A 17,321-nucleotide genomic window follows, 5' to 3' on the forward strand; every position below is an offset into this window, starting at 1 on the left:
CAGCACAATCCCGCTTCATCTAAAGTTAGCACAGACTCCAGTGGAAACAAACACACCTACGCAGCAGAAGCGAAGCAGGAGGACGGCTGCAGAGGGGAAGACAGCATCCTTTAACCAGCAGACCCAGATTTAACCACATCCATGTCAGCAAGCATCCACCCTACTGAAGTGTCCTTTGGCGAGACACTGAATCCCTACCTGCTACCGCCAGTGCTTTGACTGACCCTAAAGTCAGATCTTGCCAGCAGCCCAGAAAAAGGTGAATTTCCCGGCAGGGATCAAGTATCACATTATTTTTTGAAATATGCTACTTGCAAGCCATCTGCAGAGCTCTCCTCAGTCCTACACCACTGAGACTCATATCCCAGTATCACTGGAGGAAATGTGTCTGCGCAACTGTGTGTGTGTGTGTGTGTGTGTGTGTGTGTGTGTGTGTGTGTGTGTGTGTGTGTGTGTGTGTGTGTGTGTGTGTGTGTGTGTTCGACTCTGGTGTGCCGTATCACCCTCCATCATCATGAGTTGAGGGGTTGTGGTTCCTAGAGAAGCACTTTACTTAAATTAGACCCTCAACGACTCGACGTGCAGGTGTCATTGTGTGTATATGTGCATGTGCGTACGCTCGTGTCTGCAAAGTATACTGAATGAATGCACGCATGTGTGTGTGTGGGCGTCAGAAAGTCAGTGTGTGTTTGTGTGTGAGAGAGGGAGAGAGGAGACTGAATGCCGAGAGAGGAGCGGGATCAGCAGACGGCAAATGCGAGGGAGAGAGAGGGAGAGAGACAACAAGATAGGAAGAGGAGAGGATGGGGCGAGCGAGAAGGGTGGGAGTCTGCGAGGGAGAGAGTGAGCGACACAGAGAGAGAGAGAAAGCAGGTGAGAATAACCCAGTCTGACCTTATTTCAGCACGGCTTTTCCATTCTTTATATTCCCTCATTGCTGTAATATTTACACAGGAATAAAAGATTATTAGAGCGATCCACAGAGAAGAAATGAAGAGGAAGAGGGGGAGGGGGGAAATATAAACATAAGGAAAGATGAAGACACTCATGAAGGTAGAAAAAAACCAAAGGGAAGAAACCTCAGATTAGAGAGTCTATTGATTATTATTGTCATCAATTAGGTTGCCAGATTTTTTTGATTTGTCTCGTACTGTGGGAAAACTGTTTTGTTTGCTTTCTCCAACCAGCAGCCAAAACCTTCAAGCTTCAAATTTAATTGGTAATGCAAAAAGAAGCAGAAAATCCTTACGTGCCAATATTTGGCATTTGCTTAAAAACGATTCAGATATTTAAAAACGAAAAATCCTTATCAAGAGTCCAATCACTTCAGCTTTCATACGTTATTTATGAACGTATCACAGACAAATCTCTAAAAATAACAATAACCAATAAAGATCCCCAACGTCAGGAAAAACACGCTTGAAATGTTATGAGATTAAAATGTACACAGATTTAAAGTGCACTTTTTAAATGTGTCTCTCCACAACAGCAAATAATAACTCGCAGATGTGCAGATTAAATGAATAACATCTGCCCATCAATCATCAACATTTTAATGAAACACAGAGCTGAAAGAGTTCAAGTCTTAATTTGTTAATTGTAAAACAAAAATGTCAAATTTATTAGGTTACATTTCACCCTAAATTTGGACTTTATTCTGTCTTACCTGATCTTAAATGACATACCTTAAGGTTTTAGACTACCATGGATTTTTCTGATAATCTACAATGAAACTGATAGTTAGATCTGAAAAAATACTGTTATTTATTGTTCTGGGATAATGTAGACATGCCTATTGCTGTTCACCCAAATAATGCAGTTTTGTTCAGGTATAATTTGCAACAAATCTGTGAATAATAAAAACCTTTTTTATGATTTGCTTGTTTGTTTTAAGAAAAAAACTGAATATGCAGAAGAGAGAGTACAGGTATGACATCCAGGAAATAGTCATCCCACTGGGATTATTAACCAGGAATCCAATGCTCAGGGGGGTGCATGTTCAGTTGGGATGTCCCCTGAGCACTCGGCTATTGGATTGCTCCAATTAATTATTTCTTAGCTGTTATACATGGAATTTTGAGGGGTTTTTTTTAGCAATACTTGGGTTTTTTCCTAGACCAGACTGGACCTTTGAGAATGACAGAGCATCACTGTGCATAGTGTTAAGGTGATGAATTGATGTTACCTTGTTTTGACAGAAATGCCTATAACGCTTTAGTAAAAGGAAACCAAATGAACAATGCTGTTTTTAAAAGAATAATAATAATTTAAAAAAAAATGCTCATTTTGCTAAATTGTTTTTAAGATGGTGCAAAAAAAATCCTCTTTGCAAGAAAACACTGAATAATTTCTCACATCACAATAAAAAAAGAAAAAGATAAATCCAGGCTATAAGCCATGTCGTGTCTTCAGCGCTTCACTGTTTCCCTGAATGCCCAAAACTGCACAGACTTAAAAGAAGAATTTTCACACCAAACTCAACGTCACATTGCATGTTGAGAAATCCCCTATCAGAAAAAAAGGTAAACATCCTGGCATAACTGCAGCCTTCCGAGCAGCAAAATAAATCAGTATGCCACAACTGAAAAGAAAACACAGGGCTGCTTCTTTGTTCTCACGCTTTCTTTTATATATATAAAAATATATAGAAATATGTAGGATTATACTATTTAAGATATATGTCTTATTTCTAATTTTTCTTTTCTGCCCTTCTGAACAGAATTGTATTGAGTATTTTGTAGTCTAGCTTTGGATGCAACGTTAATATCTGTTCCACTAACGTTTATTTGATTTGAAGCCTGCACAAGTTAAGCAAAATGATAAAACGCAGCGAGGCCAGCACTGGGAGCTTCTGAGAAAGCAACACATTCATACAGACGCGTACACATGGAGAGCAAAAAAGCAAAAAAAGAGAAAAAAAAGCCATACGTATGTGAGCATCCGCACACAAAGAAGTCCTTGTATTATGCATGCATGCATGCTTCCAAACATTACAAAAACACACATCAAAACGACCGGAAAAGACAGTAGGTGGTTATTAAAGAGACAAGAGAGAAAAACAGAGAGAAAGAGAAGAGACACTTTACCGGCAATCAAAGATGCAGAGGAGAGGAGACAGGAAGAGAAGGAGAGGGAAGTGGAGGTAGAGAGAGAGAAACGTGCAAAAAAAAGGGAAGAAAAGGGGAAAAAAAGGGAGAGCTTGCTTTTAATCAGCCTGGATCCAAAATTTAGACAGGCACACACAGAGGCACGAGCAGTCCCTGTAGGATTAGGGCCTTGGCACTGTGTGTGTGTGTGTGTGTGTGTGTGTGTGTGTGTGTGTGTGTGTGTGTGTGTGTGTGTGTGTGTGTGTGTGTGTGTGTACTGTGCACGTCCCACGAGACTGATTAGCCATGAATGACTGATGACGGATCTTTTTTTCCCTCCTCCTTGCTCTCTCTCACTCTTGTTTTCTTTCTCACTACTCTCAGCTCGGGCAAGAGCATGGGAGAGGATACTCCCTCTCCCATCACACACACACACACACACACACACACAAAGCTGCACACAGCTCCATGTATATTCAACAAAGGCTCCTGAATATACTTAATGCTTTCATGTGTGTCACTGTGTAACGATCCATGCTGTTCCACACAGCTGCTTCTCTCTTTTTCTTACTCTCTTCCTCCTTCACAATCATGCACACACACACACACACACAAATATGTACCTATTTCCTGTTTAGGAGCACATTAGCTGTATTTCACACCAAATACTAAATCTGCTCAATCTGTATGACAGCAGCAGTTTGACTCTTGAAAAACACTGAAGGGTCCTGCATTCAGGCGGCAGGCCGACCGCTCTGCCTCCTTTAACCTCACCTCCAGATGAACCTCGGGCCACCGCCATCCATCTAAAGCCCTGACAGCAAAACAAACTGGACATAGACCCGCCTGAATGGAGGCCATTACAATATGAATGAGCCAAACAGAGCTGAAATGAATCGAGTGGAGAAGCAAAACACAACAGCTGAGGAAAGGGCCCGGGCTGAGTCAAACGAGTCAGCTCAAGTGACGATGAGTCAGGCAAAATGTGACCCCGAGACAGGGTAAAAGCAGAGGCCTGTCTCAGGTGTCCGTAGCCGTTCTGATAAGGGTTACCTTGCCGTGGTGCTTGCAACACTGCTTTTTCAGGGGGTGCAGACCTGTGGATCCACTGAGACTGTGACATCATGTCTGTCCCCCTGCTAAGTGATGTCACCTCCCTGTCATGTTGCGTAAATAGGGAACTGCCTTGACCCCTCTGAAGAGGAGAGAGGCCATAAAATAGCTGGGAATTACAGCATCTGCACACTTTCTTTGCACATATGTGGTGACTTTTTTCATGCAGTCATGTCACGAATAAGAGCCACAACGACGAACAACTTATATTGTTTTTTATGCACGTGCACACACACACACACACTCACTCACACATACAAAGCCCCCGTCTTCCTGTACAGAGTAAGAAGCTGTTTTAGCCTTGTGTTTTGCGGGCTGTTTAAAATGTCATTTTTCTCTCGTTTCTCTGACTTCAAAGGCGCCTCACTGAGCTCTCACTCCCTCTTGCCAAATCCTCCAAACGTTTCTGATTTAGTGAGTTGGCCACGGGCCGAGTAGCACCGGGACGGGCCCGTTAACAACTGTCCAAGTGGTGGGGGAGAGGAGGTGAGGAGGAAGGAAAGGAAAAGGGAAGAGAAGAGAAGGGAGAAACAAATGAGACAATGTGGAAAAGGGAGAAGAAGCAGGCTGAAATTGAGACAGAAATAGGAGGACTGCTGAGAGAAGGTCTGCTAACAACGCGAGGAGGCGATGGGTGTGTGGGGAGTTAGACAGAGACGGGAGATGGATATAAGAGGTGGGGGGATCGATTGAAAAGAGAGGAGAGAGAGAGAGAGAGAGAGAGAGAGAGAGAGAGAGAGAGCGAGAAAAGGGGGTGGGGTGAAGGGGGCCATGGCTGTGAGGAGGAGGAGGAAGGAGGGCTGGAGCACCACTCGAGAAGCTGAGAGGAGCAAATGCAATAGTGAAGGGGAAGCAGAAGGAGGAAGAGGGGAGGGCGGGCGTGCGATTAAAGAGGGGTGAGGAAGACCGGGGAGGGGGGGGGCAAAAGGCCTGGCCAGTAAGAAACAGAAGAAGAAGAAGGAGAAAGAGGAAAGAGGAGCAAGTGACAGAGAAAGAGGAAAAAAAGAGCGCATGGACACAGGAAGTCTGGCGCTTTCCATTCACTTCATGACACATCAAATCATCAGATGGTGGTGTGTGTTCACACCCCGGAGATGTCGCAACCAAACGCACCCCACACCCTTCAAATCACTGCTACCGACAATAAGCAGCTGTTCTCGTGTTGGAGGAGAGTTGGAGATGAGACAAAAGTCTTCCTGTCACAGTGGCAAGTGCAACTTCAGAACAAATGCAAGCTTCACTCCAAACTCAAACATCAAAAGATTTTTCCTTAATTTGTTTAATTTTTTTCCCCTTTCTACTGATGTGACCTTTTAGACGCCTTAAATCTCAGCCACAGTTACTCCGAGGTCAATTTGACCTTATTGTGGAATATATTTAAATGACGCGCCACGGTTTGCTTGAAATATCAAAGCATACACAAGAGTCTCATTTGTAATGGAAATGCCTTTAATGACTTTACCGGCCCTTACTTAATGACTTAATGCTTTTAATGTGTCAACAAATTTCCAAAAAGTCAGGCTCGTTTAAGTGATTTCTTTGGCCCTGCTGCATATTTTAATCTCACGCCTTGATAAGTGCACAGCGCTGATGTGGGTGGGGAATCGGATTTGCTATATTTTGAGGCAGACCAAAAATCATGTATGTAAAATGCAATTTTGAAAAGAAAATGGTGAGCATGTGTGTAGCGTGTGTGTGTCTGTGTTATGATGACACACACTAAAATTACTCCAGAGCCTAGTCCAGTGTGTTTAAATGCAATGCTGAGGGAGCTTTAACTGGAATCAATGGTTTTTTACACTTGAATTTATTTTTCTACTCAAAGTCAAATATTGTAGATTTTCACCCAGTTTGCACTGAAATCGCCACAAATTAATTTTGATTTTATTTAACACATATAATATATTTTCTGTTGTGAAATTTATAAAAAGGAAAATAATTGTACATTATCCAACAAAAATACATATATTTAGAAAAATTTCCCTAGTGGTTTCCTACTCACTTATGCACTTACGGTCACTCGGTGTAGCGTAGTGCTGATGACACAAAGTGGGTCAGTCAGTTTTTTTTTTTGTTTTTTTTTTAATTGAACTGAATCGACAGTTTACACTCGTCTCCTTCCTCACCAAATCCAGTCGCAGCTCGGCTGGCCGCAGCCTAGACCAGCTGTCTCCTCCTCACAGGGGGCCGTCTTGCACACTGCACCCTACATGTGCCCCCTGTACATCCCGGGTTGCATTGGTTGGATTGGAGATTGGTGGGTGGTGTTGGAAAGGGGTGATTGGGCTTGCTCACTGCTGACTCATCCTACACACAGACACACACACATACACTCGCAGGGACAGGCAAGCATCTCCTCTCTATCGCTTTCATTCACTCACACTCTTGAGAAACTGAGGAGACGCCAGGGCGGGGAGTCGGTGGGGGTGATGGCCAGTGGGTGCTGTCAGGCGGTGGTAATCTGACTGGATTACCAACCAGGTGGAAACATTCAGCCTATCTACCCCCCTCACACCCTTACCCTCCCCCTTCCTCCTCCTCCTCTTCCTTCCTCCTCCCTGGCTCCATCCATCTATCATTTCTTCCCTTATTTTTTTCACATGCCTTTCTTTCTTTATCTATCTATGGGGCTTCCCTTTGCCTTTAAACATAATGAGTACCCTAGACACACACACACACACACACACACACACTACTCTATAGTAACTACAGGCCTTTAATTCCACAAGCATGGACAGAAACCAAACCCATGCGTACACGCACAAACGCGCCGTCTCCTTCCATCACCGTGCAGGTTGTTTGTGCGCCAAGGTGTGTGCAGGTAGTAAGGTGAAGGGGTGTGCCTCATCTGTGCTGCCGCAACGTTCAAAGCCTATGACAAAAAACTTCCAAGGGAAGAGAGAGATATAACTGACAGCCTCCTGATGAATGGACTGGATGGTTGTGCACACACACACACGCACAGCTACAGGCATTTGTGGTAGAGATATGCAGAATTTAACTACAGGGTCTTGTGTTTCACTAACAACACCGAACATGGGGAGAAGGAAAGGGAAAATGCTGGGATGAAAAGGGGGCATAAGCTGAAGAAAGAGCTCAAGAGAGCAAAGACCGAGAGCAACCGAGAGAAAAGAAAGTGAGAAGTGGCAGAGAGATAATCTAGTCTATGACATTTTGGTTATGGTTTATTGCTGTTTTAAAGCACAAAAAACAAGCAGCTTAAGACTAACGTTCTTCAAAGTGTGTATGTGTTTGTGCGTTTGTGCAGCTGCATGTGTGCACACACAACATGAATGTAAACTCCTTCTGTCTGCATTACTTAGTCACACAAATGCACACTCGTTCACGTACACAATCATGTAAACAAAAACGGTCTGCTGTCTGGGAAGTAACACACCTGTTCAATGACAAGAGCAGCCACGCCCTCCATAATACTGCACACCTGTGCTTCTGCGGGCTAAACCTAACCCTAATCGCACACGCAAACACACACACATATACAACTACTGCCCAGGGGCTAACATCAGAGAAAGGGGAAGAAAGAGAAAGAGAAGGGGGGACTGGAATAAAAAGCAAAGCAGTGAAAATGGGAGGGGAAGAGAGCAAGACAGACAGACAGAGACAAAGGCTTTCCCACTGCTCCTATCAGTAATCTAAACGCCTGTGTAATATCATTGTGGGGTTTTATCAAATGTGGGCTGAGTCTTATGGCGTTGGTATGCGTCTGTCATTCCATCACCTTGTCAAGCGCGACCATATTCAAGCAGACACCATGCTGATCTAAATAAGAGGCTTCAGCAAATTGATGGATTGCAGGTTTTCCAGGATATGAAGAAGCAGGGGAGAATGAGGGGAGTCTTTTTTTTTTCATTTAGGATTTTTTTTAAGTGATATACTCAGTTTGATACTGCGAGACTGTGTGTGTGTATATATATATATATATATATATATATATATATATATATATATATATATATACATAAAGAAATAGTGAGGGTGTCTTCACAAAGATCTGAAACAAACCCTTGTCAAAACCTCCCCCTCCACCCTCCTGTCCCTGCTATGGCCAGCTCCACATCACATCTACCCCCTGTGCTGAGGCCTAGGGCCAGGCATACAGCTTTCTGGATCTCTAAGGGGGGCAAGGACAAAGGTAACCCGCATCCTAACCTCCAAGCAAACACACATACATACACCAACCCCCCATCTCTAAACAACAATCCTCTATGCCCATCATGTCTGTCAAAACCCCATAAGGGACATGCATGGAGAGTCTGGATATCTGGAATCTCAATACAGTGTCATGCACCTTGAGACCCAGTGAGAGGCCCTCTTGAATATATTTCAATAGCATTATCACCCTGCATTACTATGCTTATACCCCCTTTATTCAACATTAAAGAAACATTTTTACACTGGGCCATTATGCATGTCAGCGCACAGCAAAATCAGTCAAGGTGCTATTTAAACTGCAATGCAGGTTACATTTGTATTTGATATATTAGCTTTGAAAATGAGCTGGGCGTGTTTTTGCTAGAATGTTGTGTGTGGAAATCAGAAACAGGCAGGCAGCTCAGCGTGTCATAAAATATAGAAAATATTTTATCAATATAAGTTAATGCATGGAGACTGAATCATTTATAATATATTTAAATGTGGTAAAGTGTTGATCAATATTTATGTGAATTGTTTAATAAGTATTATACTGAAAAGAATGTACGTATGAGAGAATAAAGCAAAGCTTAATAACTTTTGTGCAACAACACGTGTTTTTAGACGTGTTGTCAATAAAATGTGTTGACATTTAGACTTTTTTTACTAAAATATTTTTTAAAATAATAAATAAATAACGTACAGTATCAGTTCAAGTTTTAAGAAACATACACGTTACAGCCTTACGTCAGTTTATATAATTAATATATTTATATATGAATAATTTTTAAAAACGCAGAGGAAGAGCCCAAGTTTACAAACCTAAATGCTCACGTGCAATAAAAAGTATATTAAACAAACCAAGCTGACGTAAAATTGCATTTTAAATTAAAAAAAAAATAATAATTGAAAAAAATTCCTCTCATGTGAAGAAACCAGAACCACAGAACCAGGAGGTGGAGCACGAAATATCAAAAGTAATTCACGGTAGGATTTCTGGAAAAATCCACGCGTGTTGACCTGAAATGTGAAATGTATTTTAGCAACTAATTAAAAATGAAAACCCGGTTTGCCTCAATTTTTTCCCTTTTACACATGAAAACAAGCAAATACACGCGAGACGTGGATGGCCACTCTTGACACACATGGTAACTAATGAGATTTCTCATGTAACACGCATACATTCATCCAGCGCGTGGGTATAAACGCAGTATGATTTCGGACAGTCTTTTCTTTCTCTCTTTGCACGCACACACAGCCCCCCCCCCCCCCCCCCCCCCCCCCCCCCCCCCACACCCCTATTGAGACAGGATACCAAAGCTACTTGTTAAATCTAATGCATGCACTGTCAACCCATTCGCACCCCGTCACGTCTTCGCTCAATATAGAAACCGGATTTTCTGGTATTACCCTCACCTCTATTAGCCAGATCTCCCCTTCACTCACTCAGTCCCCCCTCTGCTCTCCACCCGGCAACTGCGACCCCCAGTTTGCGCCCAGCATAAACCAAAACCACCAAAAAATAATTTCAAAAACACACACACGTGAAGGAGGAGGAGGCGCTGCGCAGAAACTGGCTCGGCTAATAGCTTTAATTTATTGTTTAATGGGAAATATAAGCGGTGGAATAACCCAATTCTAATTAATTACATCAACTGGCAACGATTAGTACTTCGCTAATTGATGAATCCAAATAAATCTATGACAAGATTATGCCACTAATAATCCCAGCTTGATATGAAAAAAAAAAGAAAAGAAATAAAACCAAATAACCCTGGAATTAAAGTTTTAAAACAACAACACCAACAACAAAGGTGAGCTTGGACTGAGTTGTAAATTTAGAGTTAATTCTATCTGCAAAAAGAAAACACATTACCCTTTTTCTTTTATGTGATTTTATATACAGTTTTTTTTAATTCTTGCATTTCGGCAAACAGCCATAAACAGTTGATTAAATAAAGTTAAAAAAGATAATTCCTAAATTCCCCCCACCCCCCGAAAGTCGGAGCACTTTCCGTCAGCGTTAAATTCTAACTCGTCCCTGAAGAGCTCCAAGGTTTTATTTTGCAATATGGGGAACATATGCTTCAGACAAGAGAGACAGAGAAAGAGAGAAACACAGAGTATATATTTTCTTTGGGTTTTTTGTTTGCTTGTTTGTTTTGTTTTTTTAATCCACACTTCTCTGTAGTTACACGGTGGGGAAAAACACCTTGCTTCCAAAACTGACCTGAGTGCGGACCCATGGAAAGGTGGGATGAGTAATATTTCCCGGGCTGGAAGTGAGCGGGGTGCTGCACGGATCCGTGTCCGCCTGGCGCCATCCGAGACGCGGCGCTGTGAACCAAGGCGCTCCGCTCCGTCAGGAGGTGGTGCGGAGGAGCGAAATCTCGGCTTTCCATCCCGATGAGAAGCGATAAATCCCAAATCCCAAAGTAAAATCCGGAGGCACCGAAGGTTTCAGGCACCCAGATGCAAATAATCCCTTTTTATGAACTTCGTGCTCGCCTCGCATTGAGCGCGGTTTTGGCTTTGCAGGGTCGAAACGGAGTCCCCGTCATGTCCTACAAAAGAGAGAGCAGGAGACGAGTCAAAGCGCTGACAATGACGAGCCAGCCAGGGATGTGGCGCTGAAGAAAAGGCTTGACTGAGAGACAGTCGCTGCTCGTGTTTAGACAAACAAGCACGGTTTACAAAGAGAGAGAGAGAGAGAGAGAGAGTGAAGAAGAAAAAAAGGAGGAATAAGAAGCTATTCAAATGTCACACACAACAAACGTCCTAAAATAAAACAAAATCCCCACATTTACTGACCAACTTTGGTTCTGCGCTGCACACTAACTTTCTAACGCCGATATGCGCCAGCTCGGAAAGGTGGGTGAAGTCTGCACTGTGGATGAAAATGTGGGTGAAGTGAGTTTGCGTGGATTTACCCCGCACTACATCGTTGGCCCCAACAGAGGAGCCCCCCCCCCCCCCCCCCCCCTCTCCTCCTCGCGACCAAACACAATGTAAATCCTGAACACGGGAGCTTCCTTTATCAGCGCAAAAAAGAAAAAAGAATGGAGCAAATGACGAACAAATGAAGCATATACAGTACAAGAGTTCACGGCGGTATAAAGCCTCTCCCGGTGAAGGAGTTGTTGAGTCTTGAGGCTCAACAAGCGCCGGTCATAAACAGGCTGGACCTCGGGGCACTTGCGCTAAAACGTTAAGGAAACCATCTGCACCAAGTATAGAATGCGTAAAAAACATATTCTTTTTTTTCTCCTTTGGGTGACTCAAATAGCCTATCACTCTTTGGTTTCAGACGGATACCGTCAATACGTTTATCTTTTGGTGTAAATTGAGATTTTAATTCGAATCTGATCCGGTTCATATGTGGAGGAAATGTTGATCTCTGACTTGGATCGACATTTCTTATATAGGTTTTATAAACCAAGAGCGCCTTTACCGTTCTCTGTTTTTTTATATACACGTGTTTACCAAAGTTGCTTCACCATCGCTGTTTGACTTTTGATAGTTTGCACCGTTGAAATCGGGATTATTATCCGTTGTGTTGCTTATTGAGGAAAACTGGCGTTGAAACAGCCATTTCTATCAACTCATACGGAGTCAGCAGCAGTGGCCCTCGCCTTCTGACAATAGCCATGCATTTCTGCTACACGTACTGTATATATAGGATACAGTGTAATCACAAACACAAATCAAATCACCTCTATGCTTCATCGCCAGAGTTGTGAGGTGGGCAATAAACAGTGAAATAGACTAGGAAATCATCGCGTTTATATGTATACCTCATAGCCTAGGTCATTTATTTAAATAGGACTCCCTGCGATGCTCATAGGGAGCTCTGGGTGCTTCCATTTCCATCCCCCCCCCCCCCCCCCCCCCACACACACACACACACACACGTACACACACACAAACACACCTCAGCAGTCCATCTATTAGGCCTTTCAATGCGTGGCACGTCCATCTAGTGCTCTGTAGATGCTGATAGCACCTCCCAGGAACCAAGATAGAGGAACAAAGAAAATACCAAATGCTCTGGTGCATAAGAACAGCCTTCATAAGCTCGGATATTCAAGTCTTCTTTAAGTCACACACACACACACACACACACACACACACACACACACACACACACACACACACACACACACACACACACACGCTGCTCAAGGACTCAACTTTCAGGAATTGTATTTTTAGAGGGGATTTTCACCCTGGCTCCCTAAAGTTCGCAGTTCTGATAAAACCCAGCAAATGTGATCGTGAATCGTGAAAATGTGTGTGTGTGTGTGTGTGTGTGTGTGTGTGTGTGTGTGTGTGTGTGTGTGTGTGTGTGTGTGTGTGTGTGTGTGTGTGTGTGTGTGTGTGTGTGTGTGTGTTATACGTACAAACATTCCCCGTAACCCTTCCTATAAGGATATTTTTTCGCAAAGTGCGAGGGCATGTAAATAATTTAATTTCCTTTTTGTTTGCTGCAGGATGTTATTTTTTCTGACCACATGTAGTCAACAGTAACAGGGGGAAATAAGGGTAAAAGAAAAATAAATGGGGGGAGAAACGGAGGCTGCTGCTGTTTCTGCTGCTGCTGTTGCTGCTGCAAGCTCACTGGGAAGGCAAAATGGACTCTCCTGTCCCCTAGGCAGTGAGAAACAATGGCCCTTCTCCACGGGACATCAATCATAAACTACTATCGTCTGACATTTGTCTATACATTTTTACATTTTCTGTCCATAAACACACGTCCTGGATATTTACATTACACGTCAACAGAGAGCCACTCAGACTACATTTAACAACCTGAGTCTAAATCCCGTGTTATCGCACGCCACGCAAACAAGCGGCGTGAGCAGATCGCGCGTAACAGTTTTGGGAAGAAAGAAAAAAATCATCATTTGAATCTACAGTAGCGTGTGTGTGTGTGTGTGTGTGTAGCCCACATACGTGAAAGGCGTTCAGACTTCCTTCCACTCTACCCAGACCTCCGAAACCTTCTACACACACCTCCACAAGCACACACACACACAAGCACACATCCACTAAGCAGTGCCCCGAAAAGGGTCAAACTGTCGTCAGAAGAAAATCCCCCCCTTCCCTTACAAAAGTAACCACTGCTGGTCAAGACGACATCACATGAACTTCGCACAAAAGCCAGCAAATCCGCAAAGAATTGCGTTTGTCAGAACTAATGCAATTGAGGCTTCGAGCATAAAAAGAAGAAAAGGAGAGAGAGAAAAATGCGCCTATTTATCTGTGCGTGTGTGCGTGTGTGTGTGTGCGTGTGTGCTGTTTGAGCATAAATCTACTATATCATAAATGCGTGAATCTTTGGATAAAAATGAAAAAAAAAAAAGAAATTTAAAAAGGCATTTCCTTTTGAAGTGGTCCGGGTCCAGAGGGCAACTGGTTTCCCTCAACAATTTAGCAATAAAGTAAAGTCGCAAAGCATAACCGGCGCACTAAATCCGGATATTCAGAGGCCGGCTAAACGGGAGAGACAAGCCCGGCTGAGCCGAAGACAGCTCGGCGTCTACACAGCCTTCACACCGAGGGAGCACTGCAGCTTGCAATAAAAAAAAACCTCTACCTCTCTCTCGCTCTCTCCCACACACAGAGATAGACACACAAACACACACACTTGCACAATGGAGAACTAACAAAGAAATAATCTACAATTTAAAATGTATGAAAATGGGCTCACTGAAAGAGCAGAAAGGTGTGGAGCAGCACCCCGAATGAATTAGAAACACACGCTCGGCTGTGAGGAGAGGTCAAATCAAGAAGTGACACATATCGCCCACAGCTCAGCACTGCACACTGGACAGGAAACGGTGGAAATAAAGCTACGTGAAATAAATCCCCCCCCCCCCCTTCCCCTCCCTCCTCTAGATTACAGTAGAATCGTGAGATCTGCGCCTTTAATGTATTTAGCAAATGAGAGATGCCTACAGATTAATATTCTGCACAGAACATCAGACCATCTCGCGTTTTATTGCCTCTAATGGAATGACAGCGGATAGCGGTGCGCTTAGAGAACAGCCAAGGTATACCTCCATGTAAATAAAAAAAGATTAAAAAAGACAAAATAATAATAAATGTGTAAACTAAAATTCTCTCTTACTTGAAAAAAATGAACATGAAAAAAACGGCATTCAAACGGCTACAATCACACACACAACACACACACAAAACAAAACAAAACAAAAATGACAAAAACAGAACTGTAAAATAATTTCCTACTCACTGGCAAGTTACATCCACCGTGTGGCGAGTGGCTTATAATGAAAGAAAAAGTACGAAAAATATTCAAAGTGAAAATCCCGGAGTCGCAGAGATGAAACATGTGGGATTGATTACATCCTATGCTGCTGCAGACTGTGGTGTGCAGTCAGTTGAGGTATGGGAGAGACGCATCGTAGAAGTTCAGGCTTGTAGTGAATCGAGGCTCGTTCATGCAGCCGGAGACTCAGACACGCCGGTAGGAGGGAGGGAGGGAGGGAGGGAGGAGGAGGAGGGAGAGGTTGAAGGGGTGTGTGCGCGGGGAGGGGTGGACTCGCAGGCCTATTGGTTTGAGAACGACAATGTGAAAGCGTGCCCGTGAGGCGCTCCCCCACCACCGCCCCCACCTACCCTTTTCTATACACCCCCCTCTACGCCACACACACACATACACACACACCCCTTTCTACAGTAAATGCGCCCTGCCATTGGTTGCCGTTCGGAGCCAATGAGGAAGCCGGAGGATCCGCGGAGCAAAACGGCGGGCGTTTGATTTGCAGCCCTCGGCGCACTGCGCGGAGAAGACAGGCGGCACGGAGAGGAAAGGAGCCGGCTCTGCCTGCGCTTTCTGATCGCTGGTGGAGAGCAAACAGCGTCTAGCCTTTTATGCCGTGTGATCCCGTTGCAGCCCTCTGTGCTGCCTGTCTGACTGCAACGCTGTTTTATTATTATTGTTATTTTGCCTGACAGCGATGGCGTGGTAGTGTTGTTGGCGCTCCTTTAGGGAAATCTCCCTTTTATGCTCTCCTTTTTTGATCATCTGCTAAATAAATCCTTATTAGAATTTGAATGTACTTTAGTGAACAAGCCTGCTCTGTTTTGCATGTGTGTGCAACTAAAGTCACAACGAGACCTACATTAGCAGGCCTGAAGTTTCAGTGTAGAGTGCAGATTTGCTATATTATAATAATAGTCTGCTTAAAAAGGGGGGGAAATGCTATTGGAGTCCTTAATGGTCATTGCAGGATAATTCAGGCTCTGTATAAAGGAATGTGTTATAGGTTTACACCTTTTAGTTAATATGGCGGGGGATTAAAAATATTGCATCTGTTTTAGGGAAAAGTTATGATTGCTGTAAACACACAAGATAGGCTACGGTATACTGTATATTACCTATATCTATTTATTTATCTATATATATATATATAAGCTACACACACACACACACACAGGCAAATTGAATCACTGCATAATTTGAAAGCATTACTGTCCTTGGGGTTGGCCCTGCACACGGTTCACTAATTTAGCCAATTAAAAGTGGAAGGATATGGGGGCTTGTGTGTTTCCATGTCGAAATATATGAGCTGCTATAGGCTAATATTGCCGCGCGGGTTTGTTTATACGTGGAGGCAAAGGGTTAAAACTCGGGCGCTTTGGTGCTGCGGAGCTCCCGATTGGCTGGCAGGTTGCCAGAGCACCGTCAATCACCGAGTGTAAACAAGGCTCTGATTGGCTGCTGGCCAGTCCGCACTGGGCTGCCTGAAAAAAGCAATTACTGCCCTTGCGGTTTCAAGGCGGCCCCGTGCTGAACGATGAAAGGAGATAAGGAGGGGCGGTTTCAAGGCGCCCCCCACGGCGAACCCCGTTGGCCCCAGAGCAAAAGGAGAGTCAAGAGTGACTAAATCAAAGGGAATACGGTTAAAAACAACAACAAAAAAGGTAGGGGGGCAAATTACACGTTGTAATAAATGTAGGGGATAGATTCGCGGAATGGTGCAATAACAACTTGTTTTTTTAGAAAATGGAGGCGAGGACGGCAACAAGAACCGGAAAGCAACTATTTCTCTACCGAGAGGGAGCTCTTCTTCTTTCTTTTATGGTGGAAGAAAAGTTTTGTCTACAAAGGAGACAGCGGGAAGACGGCCGAATGTGGGTTTTTTTTTCTTTTGAGTTTTAATAAACAGAATAAAAGCATTTTCTCATCTAAACGTTAAAACGGTGACACCACTGTATAGTCGGAACCGAGCTTTGATTTTGGGCGGCACGCACGCGGTGTTTTGACCAAAAACTTTTTCTTTTTTTATTGCCAACTAATCAATAACTAAGTGGACATTTCCGGGTTCACGCGGGAGTATAAACGGTAGGTCCGTGACGATAATAAGTTGGTCTTTAAATTGTTTGTGAAAGGGTGTCGGAGGGTTTTTGTTTTCAAATATTCCATAAAATATTATATATAAAATATTCCATAAAAATATGGAAACATTTTTAATTAGAATATTTAAATATATGTCATTACTTTGGCTAAATGTTCGAGTCCTATTACAAAAACACACAAAAAAGGGTCATGTTTCATTCTGCAGACAAATCCTTGCAGCCAGCCTGTGTGCTTTTTAGCTGAACTTTTCCACCACCGGCACCACTGAGCACGCACTTTATAAAGTATATCCAGGCTGTTCCAACTGATGTCCCTTTACATTAAAACAGAGACTCTCTCCCTTTGCTTTGGTCCAGTCCCAAACAAAACATTGGTGGGGGGAGTGGAAAGGGGGGGTTGGAGTGAGCCAAGCTGGTCTGCAGCCGATAGATAGCTTATAAAACTGTACTCGCGCGGAGCGAGGAAGGGGGGGGGGGGAGATCTCGACACTTTCGTGTGAGAGGAATTAATTGATACATATAAAATTCAAATCAAATAACGCCAAAGCGCGCAGATTTATCGCGGCCGTAATTAGATAATCGTTACCG

The 17,321-nt window shown here is 43.5% G+C and overlaps 1 protein-coding gene across 4 annotated transcripts in view; it reads right to left on the reverse strand.

Annotated features, from left to right (window-relative positions):
• The window catches only part of bahcc1b (BAH domain and coiled-coil containing 1b), a 64,628-nt gene that overhangs the window by 42,607 nt on the left and 4,700 nt on the right, over positions 1-17,321 (reverse strand). For 2 of the 4 annotated variants that reach the window (XM_085415981.1, XM_085415979.1), the window contains one exon: positions 10,582-10,915. In XM_085415981.1, coding sequence (XP_085272107.1) covers positions 10,582-10,753 — 172 coding nt within the window. In that variant the 5' untranslated portion in view covers positions 10,754-10,915. Of the gene's footprint in view, positions 1-10,581; positions 10,916-11,162; positions 11,303-14,604; positions 14,813-17,321 lie in introns of those variants that run through there. The other 2 variants (XM_085415978.1, XM_085415980.1) reach the window with 2 other exon arrangements.

The sequence above is a fragment of the Rhamphochromis longiceps genome, linkage group LG8 (assembly GCF_057381845.1).
Source record: "Rhamphochromis longiceps isolate RC_006_pf linkage group LG8, R_longiceps_female_GT1.1, whole genome shotgun sequence".
Taxonomy (NCBI): Eukaryota; Metazoa; Chordata; class Actinopteri; order Cichliformes; family Cichlidae; genus Rhamphochromis; species Rhamphochromis longiceps.